Consider the following 8,536-nt stretch of genomic DNA (forward strand, 5'->3'; position numbering starts at 1 on the left):
TATATAAGTAATTTAAGAAGTCTTTAAAAGTTTTAATTAAAGGGTTATCTTATTCGTTAATAATAAAAGGGTGTAAATTCTTAACGGCTTTATCGTTAACCCGGCTAATAATATAAGTATACTTATCTTTATTAATAGGGTAATGATTAATATTCGTTTTTAATTTACCCTTTAAAGTTATAAACTAGTAATCGAACTTAATTTTAAAGTCTTTTTTATTAATAAATAAAAAGGGGTTAGATATTTTAATACTTCGCTTAAAACCACTAAGTAACGTAACGCCGATGTAAATTATCCCTTTTATTTAAACCGAGACTCCTCGGTTTCGAATTAAGAGATTAACGATATATTAATTTAATTGCTAAATTTCCTCGTTTTTTTTACGACGACTAATATAAGGTCCTTCTCTTTTTCGGTAAGCTTACCGTCTTTGTTTAATCTTTTATTTTAACCATTTTTTTAATTAGCGTCGTTATTTAAATCCTTTTCGCCGAGGACGGCAGTTTATATATAGCTCTTTTTTAAGCTAGTATTAAAGTTTTTAAAGATTTTTATTAAATTAAGGGCTTAGTTTTTAAAACTTATTATAAAGAAGGTTCGCAGCTTAAACTCTTTTTAAATAGCGGTCGGGTTTTCTTTATATATTTTATCGAAATATCTTTTAACGATTAAGCTTTCACGTTTAAGCTATTAAGTTTTCGCGGTTTCGGTAAAGGCTACGAAAAGTATCGCGGGAGTATTATAGTAAAGATTATATATAATAATTAATCGTTTAATTTTTTTCGATATTTTTATTTATAATGTTAAGAAAGTTATCGGGAAAGAAAAACGTTCGTAGTTTAAGTTTAACCTCGACTTAATATAGTTAATAAAATAATTCGAGGGCGGTAATTTCTTATTTTAAGTCGTTTTTAATATTAAATAGTAAGTTTTCGCTTTCGCGCCCGGTAATAGCGCTTTAATTATTTACGTTTATTAGGTTTACGTTAAAGTAAACGAAAAATGCGCGTTTAATTAATAAAGAGTTTCGCGCGGTACGTTTCTTTAAGCTCGCGAAGGAGCGGTTAATATTGTCGATATTAAAACGTACCGATTTACGGGCTTATTCTACGCGCGTATCGCGCTTTTTTAAGCCGGCGGTTATTTTAATTAATTACTTTATTTAATCGAAATTAATCTAGGTTCTAGTTTTTAAAAGAATAAGATATTCGTAAGGCTTTCTTAAGTTTAATAAATTAAATCTTTTTCGGTAATATTATAATTATAGTAATTCGAAAGGCAAGGCTATAAATTATTGTTTTATTATAAAAAACCGAAAAGATAAGGAAAAAGGAAAAGGTCCAGCCTTACCGGGACGATTTCTTTATTTAAATAAGTGGGGAAAAGTCAGGTGGCGCTCAGGCTATCTCTCGCATACCCTTGCCCCACTCTGGTTAGCAAGGCCACCAAAGGCTTATTCTAAGGTGCGCCGTAGCAATTATAGTAATATAAGGCGTTAAATTATACGGTTACGTTATTCCTCCGTATATTATTTTTACCGGGAAAACGCACTTTTTTTCCTAGTACGAAAACAGCCTATTATTAAAAAACTAAATAATCGCAGTTATTAAATATAGCTAGACTATAAATAAAAAAGGCGAGGACTAAATTTAATATTTCGATAAATATATAAAGTCTCGTATAAAAGGTATTTATTGCCTATTAATTTTTAACGGCTATAAAAGCTATTATTCGATAGCTTTTAAATTTTATTATAAAAAAAACTCGATTATTATACTCTATATACTTTTTTATTTGTCGTATAAGCTTTAACCTCTTAATATCAGCTATTTTCGTACGTTAAAAAGGGCGTATAGGAAAAAAATTAAAGGTTTTATACGGGCGTATATTATTTATATTATAAAAGAGGACTTCTTATTAACGTTTTTAAAAGCGTTCCAGGCGATTTTCACCGTTTCGAATATATAAGGAGGCTTTCGAGGGATAAGACTTGTCCCGTATAATTTAGAATATATTATTTCACAGTTAAATATAAAGCTATATACTTTAATACCTCCGGGGACGTTTTCCGGCCTACTTATTTTTTAAAAATTAAAAACCTTAAATAACCCGATTAAAGCCTAATCTTAAACCGAATACGTTCGAAACCGTATTATACGGCATTAAAAAAGCTCTCCGACGTCGATTTTAATTAAACTTAACTAAATTACGAAAAGTATAACGTAAGTAATATACCGGCTCGTTTTTTAAAAAAGTAAAATAACCGTATTACGAGAAATAAATAAAATACTTAATCGGCGCCGCCGTACGAAAAAAAACGGCTATAAGATAAAGGATTACTTTATATATAAATTAAAAAAAACTTATAATCTTAAAGGAACGTTAATAGACAATTATAAGATAAATCGCGCCGGTGTAACGAACGGCTATCGGGGTCTAAAAGAAACCTCGTTAGACGTACTGGGGTTTATGTTGGCTAAGACGAGAAAGTACTTGAACGTGCAGAAGACTTGGTCCTTTGATACAATGGGCAATATCTTAATTGATCGTAGAACTTAACTTGAAGGTGCAATAGGTTCGTCAAGGTAATGTGCCTTACCAATGTGTTAGATTGATGCTTAAATTAATCGCTGAAGTAGAGAGTGTTTATATGAAGTACATAGGAAATATCCGTGGTTATATATCTAATCCCTCCTTCACCGATTTCTTGGATCGTTTTAGCTCCTGCGATCCTGGGATCGCGGGGAGCGTTACGATCCTGTAGTTCCGTGATTACTGGGAGCGTCGTGATCCTGTAGCTCCTTGATCACTGGGAGCGTCGTGATCCTGTAGCTCCTTATTTTATCTTTACGTGACCCACGGTGGTTATCTGGTTCTGGATGTCCATTCTGTCCTAGCCATTCTGTCCTGGTTATTCCGTTCCAGCTAGTTGGTACTGTCATCGAGGCCCTGTCCTAATCGTATTGGTTGATGTCTGACCCCTGGTGGCTTGTCATCGTAGTGGGTCGTAAGCGCTGACTGGTGGGTCCTGGGCTGACGCTAAGGCTTGGGTGTGCTTCGGGGCATCGTAGGGCCGTGCCGTAAGTGGAGTCGGGTCGCGAAGCTGGTCAGCTTGTAACAGCCGGAATAATAGTCGTATAAAAAAACTTAAAACGCGCCCGCGACGCTATAAAATCTACGGGGAGCCCGGGTATAATGCGCGTACCTATTAAAATAATATAAAGGTATTTAAAAAAAAGGATTCCGATTAATTTTAATATATTAAATACGTTATAAAAGAATTAATTTATATTTCGTTATATAAAGCCTTAAAAAATATTTAATTAGGCCGTGTATTTAATTAAACCGTAGATTACTTTATTTTATTACATTTATTTAATTAAACGTTTAATAATCTTATTTATAATAATTAACTAATAACTCTTAACGATATAACGAAAACGAGTGGCCCTTAATAACTTAAGAGTTATCACATTATATTATATTAACTCAGTGAACCAATCTTGCGGGACATTTCTATCAGTACTACTAAATTCCGCATCGCCGCCAATTTCGGCCACCGATTTACTTACCTTAGCTTCCTTCGCCATTGGCTTTCCACCAAACCGCCTCGTCGTCCGCCTTCTTGGAACCTTCGGTCTTCTTCATACCCCCCTGACAAGCCCCCTTCATACACAAATCGCACATCCGCCCCCTCTTCCCCTCCGCATCATCCCGCACAAGTTGCAGCACCAACCCCCGACACCCCGCCCCCTCGCAACGCCCACACCCGCACCCCGCCCAGACCGTACACGACAAACAGCACCGCACATGCCCGCACCGCGCGCACGTCCAGCCGACCTGCGGCATCTGCTTCCTATCGTCGCGGTGCAGGCACTGGCAGCACTGGAAGGGCTTGGTCAGGCACGTGCGGGAGCACGCCGTGTTGAGGTCCGCGGGCCACTCGACCACCATGCTCTTGCCGCACGGCGTCGTCGTCCGCTTCGACGACGCGGCCAGCGGCGAGTTCTGGAGCAGGGAGCGCGCGCGGGCGGGGGCGCAGTAGCCCCATCTCATGGTGACGTGGCCGCAAGGGTAGGGGCCGGTGAGGGTCTGCTGGCACATGGTGTTGAAGCTTTGGCGGGTTTTCTTGTGGGCTTGGGTCAGTAGTAAAGGGGTAGGAAAAGGCGTTGAAAGGTTACGACACGCTCTGATTGCTCGGGCGAAGAAACCGGACATAACAATGCCTGGTAAGAGTAGAGGATGGGTGAAACTGGAGCAATGCTTGGGCGCGCTGCTAATGGGCGAATTGTGGTTTTGCCTCTCACTAGGACAGGGAGTGGGACCAGGGGGCTTATATAGCGACTTCCTTCATAATAGCATTGTGTAAATATCGTATTGTTCCGTCGTAGAACCACATACAAAGAAGATAGATGTGACTAGTACACTATAGACAGAAGCTTTTGTCTTCGACGAGATTCGACATAAAGACAATCGGATAACAAGCATTGTCGCCAACAAACAAAGCCCCTTCACCCACTGATGATTCCAAATGTTACCCCTGAGATCATCCAGAAGCCCCCTCGATGCCTTCTCCGCCTCAAAGATACTCTCCATATTCGCCCTCAAACTCTCCTCCAGCCCCGTCCACCCGGGCCGCCCCAACCGCCGCAACAGCTCCGCCCCCCTCTGATGCGGCACCTCCGTCTGATCCGTCCCCAAATCCTTCACGGGCACAATCTCCTCCTTCCGGTCGCCGCCGTACCACTCCATCATCAGCTGCCGGACCTGGAACCAGCTAAACCGCTCCCCGAACCCGTAAATCCTCTCTCCTGTCCACATCCTTCCCCCGCGTCAGCGCCGCGACGAACAGCCGCCCCGCGTCGCCCGTGTCGACGTGCCACTGCGGCTGCATCGCGTCCAGCACCTGCCGGTACGTCCCCTCCCAGACCCAGCGCACCATGCCCGCGGTCGACGGCACGCCCTGGGGGCCCGCCGGGTCGAGGCACCGGCCCATGACGCAGTCGAGCAGGACGGCGTTGCACGCGAACGCGGGCTGCTCCTTCTCGACCCAGGCCCAGAAAGCCCGCTCGAGCCGCGTCTTGATCGCCATGAAGGGCGCCAGCATGTACTTGGGATCCGCGTGCTCCGGGTCGAACGTCACGATCCCGTTCGAGGGCCGGGACAGGTCCAGCGCCGTCTCGTTCCACGACTTGGCCGTCAGGGTCTGCCTCAGCGACGCGTCGGGCGTGTACGCGGCCCACGCCGAGCTCGTGAAGACGAAGCCGCGCATCCGCGACCACCCCTCCTCCGACGGTCCGGAATCAACAGCAGAAACAGAAGCGCGCTTCGCCGCGTCCAGCACCGCGGCATGCATCGGCCACTCCTCGGCGAACGCGGCATTGACGTCCCGGACGCTCAGGTCGACGGCCCCCAGCACGTGCGCGACGCCCGCGACGCCGCGCATAACCTCGTCCCAGACGGCCGGGTCCGTCATCTCGGCGGGGGTCGAGACGCGCGCGAGCTCGAAGCGGCCGGGGCCGTAGACGCGGTCGAAGAGCGACGTCATCCAGGCGCACTTCTCGAGGTTGCGCACCTGGCCGCGGACGCGGTAGCCCGCGGCGAGGAGCTGGTCGGCGATGTGGGAGGCGATCAGGCCGTTGGCGGCGGTCACGAGGATGAGGGAGTCGCGGGGGATGGTGGGTTCGGCCATGACGACAGAGGGTCGTGGGTCGGTGGGGGTTCCCGGGGTAAGTATCAAGCTATTCAAAGGTGGGAGGGAAAGGCACCAATGCTCTATTAGTAGGAAGAACGATCTCGCTCAATCCCTTGCGCAGAGGCACGCGTAGACTCGAATTGATAGGTACGAAGAGCGAGTCAGCCGGGAATCGGACAGTTTCTCCCTTGTTTATATCTCGCCGGTGTTCCGTCCAATTCTGCAAGACCGCCAGGGCTGAGCTAGACCGCCGCTAGCTGCATGACGCAGGCATCGACATGTCTCACTTCGGCCACGAGAAGCCGCCCAGGCCGTTGTCCCGCACCTCGATTGCGACAAACCATGGCGACAGACGTAGGCGAGACTTGCTTTTGGCGAAGATTGCTAATCAGACCGCTTAGCAAGACTTGCTTATTATATCGTTTTCCACGTCGTTCAACGTGTCGAATTGGGAAATCCTGGGAGGCTGGGCGATGACGTTGGTAGATCCAAATTGCTGGGGCGTTCCAACACCACGTCAGATCGATTGGTCGCACCCCACTTCATCCCCCCTCCCAAGCGGCTGATAGTGGACCGGCACACGATTCTCCCCCGCGTGCGCTGATAAATCAGACCTGAGGGCAGCGATTAGTGAGCGCTAAGGACATCCAACTCCAGCGCGAGAACGCGACGTTGTCCACTATCGCGCGACATGCACGACATGATACTGCCACAGGACGATAAGTTCGAAATGGGTAGAAGAAACTTACGTATAATCGTAACTAAAGCAAGCCGTCATCGTAGAATGAAATGCGCTCTCGCCTGTCTAAATAAAAGTGCGCAAGCATAAGAAATTAATCTAATCCTATGTCCACGTTAATCCCCCACCCTATTCATTTGCCCCTAACCTTACCTCTAGCTAAACACGAGCACAGTGTTTTCATACAATAAGTTCATCCCATATCTAACAGAATAAAATAAACGCGCGACAGTACAATACACAGGCACCAGTCAACCGAGTATGAGATAAGCAAGAACAGTTGGAAAATCGAAGTCGATTGAGTCTTTTCTATCTCAGGGTTTGCTTGAAAGGTACGTAAGCGGAGTAATCTCCAAGGAGCTACACCACACTTGACGGCCAAAGCCATCGGTATGATGCATGGTCCATGACATGAAACGCGCTTAGGCCATGAAGGCGATGCGGTTGCGGCGGACCTTGTTGCGGTTGTTGCTGCCAGCGTTGTTGCCGCGTCCATTGCCGTTACCGGCACCAGCACCAGCAACGTTGTTACCGCGTCCATTGCCGTTGCCAGCACCAGCAGCGTTGCCGCCACGGTTGGCGCCATTGGCAGCATTGCCTCCGCGAGCAGCACCGTTGGTAGCTCCGCCGGCGTTGGCATTGCCAGCACCGTTACCACCGTTGGCCTTGCCTCCGCGGTTAGCACCGTTGGCTCCGTTACCTCCACGGTTGGCGCCGTTACCTCCACGGTTGGCGCCGTTGCCGCCCTTGTTGCCACCACGGTTACCACCGGCAGCACCGCCGGCACCGCCCGTGGGGGTAGCGCCGGCAGCACCAGCAGTAGCCGAGGCCTTGCTGTCGATGCCGAGGACCTCGTTGACGGCGAAGACACCTTGGTCGTCGGGGGTGGGGGCATCCTGGTTGGCCTTGACGTAGGCGGGGAAGTCCTTGACGTTCTGGGCGATCTGGGCCTGGACGGCCTTCAGCGTCTGGGCAGTCTTGATGTTATCGGGCGTGTTCTTGTTGGCCTTTACGTCGGTCTGCTGGACGGCGAAGCAGCCACCGAAGGGGCCGTTGGCAGCAGAGTTGCGGCAGCGGACGGTGCAGACGTCACCAGTAGAGGCTGTAGGGAGTGCGTGTTAGTCAGTTTGAGATTCGACCAAGACGGCTGGATAAATAAATAGCTTGTAGACTTACCTCCGATACACGCCATGTTGGCGGGCATCTTGACCTTGAGGCTGATGTCGCCGTTGTTGTTGGTGGTTTCGGCCACGGTCAGGTTGACCTGGCCCACAGCACCGGCGGCGTTGCTCTGCATGTCCATGTCGCAGATGTAGGGACCCTTGCCATCGGCGTTGAGGGCGCGGATCGTGACGTCGACGTTGGCTCCCTTGGTGACCTGAGTGACCTGGTTGGCCTTCAAGGCGATCTCGGTGTTCTCGCCGATATCCATGTTGCCGGCCAGGAGGGTTCTACCGCACTCGTTCACCACATTGTCCACGATCTCCTGCTGCCTGATGACGTTGGCATCGGGCTTGGTGGGGTCGACTATAGGTTCCCAAAGTTAGATACCGGCTTGATGAGAAGGGCTCACCGCAGGTGTGTGGTGTATTTACCTAGCAGGCCAAGACTGGCCGGGCCCTTGGGTCCCTGAGCTTTGACAATGACACCTTGACCGTGGACGACGGCAGCGAAGGCCGCGGCCAGGATAGTCTGACGGATGGAAGGCATCGCGACGGTTGAGGATAGAAAAGGACTGGGAACTGCGACCTGCACGGCTGGTGGGAATGAAAAGAATTACGGATACAATAAACGGGAGTAGTATAAAGATTGACGACGAAAGGTAAAGAATATCAGACCCGCTGGCGGAGAGAAACAAATGTAGAATGGATGAGCGAAAACTGAACAAAAGACCCGAAGTCGAGCAGAACGGCAGGAATCGAAGCCATTATAAACGACTCGGCTCGGGAGGAGAAGACGCTCGGGTTGCGATGCGATGTGGTGACGGAGACCTCTGAACCAGGTATCGTGGGATAGGGTAGCAGTTCGTCCAGGGGGTGGTTCAATCTCAACGTCTCCCCTTTTTTTTCTCTGTCGCTGGGCCTTTCCCACCCCTGGCCTGG

At 48.3% G+C, this 8,536-nt stretch overlaps 3 protein-coding genes across 3 annotated transcripts; all 3 read right to left on the bottom strand.

Annotated features, from left to right (window-relative positions):
- Positions 1-3,573: 3,573 nt before the first annotated feature.
- Positions 3,574-4,104, bottom strand: PG986_010686 (uncharacterized protein; the record flags this gene model as incomplete). The annotated part of the gene is made up of 1 exon (XM_066846908.1): positions 3,574-4,104. The coding sequence occupies one exon, from the start codon at positions 4,102-4,104 to the stop codon at positions 3,574-3,576; it is 531 nt and encodes a 176-aa protein (XP_066696399.1).
- A 673-nt stretch (positions 4,105-4,777) lies between these two features.
- On the bottom strand, positions 4,778-5,692 carry PG986_010687 (aldehyde reductase II; the record flags this gene model as incomplete). Its single annotated transcript, XM_066846909.1, has 1 exon — positions 4,778-5,692. One exon carries the CDS (start codon positions 5,690-5,692, stop codon positions 4,778-4,780), a length of 915 nt encoding a protein of 304 aa, XP_066696400.1.
- A 1,164-nt stretch (positions 5,693-6,856) lies between these two features.
- On the bottom strand, positions 6,857-8,144 carry PG986_010688 (gas1-like protein; the record flags this gene model as incomplete). The annotated part of the gene is made up of 3 exons (XM_066846910.1): positions 6,857-7,536; positions 7,611-7,961; positions 8,030-8,144. The coding sequence occupies 3 exons, from the start codon at positions 8,142-8,144 to the stop codon at positions 6,857-6,859; spliced, it is 1,146 nt and encodes a 381-aa protein (XP_066696401.1).
- Positions 8,145-8,536: the final 392 nt, after the last annotated feature.

This window comes from Apiospora aurea (assembly GCF_038362705.1).
Source record: "Apiospora aurea strain CBS 24483 chromosome Unknown utg000007l_segment0_segment0, whole genome shotgun sequence".
NCBI lineage: Eukaryota > Fungi > Ascomycota > Sordariomycetes > Amphisphaeriales > Apiosporaceae > Apiospora > Apiospora aurea.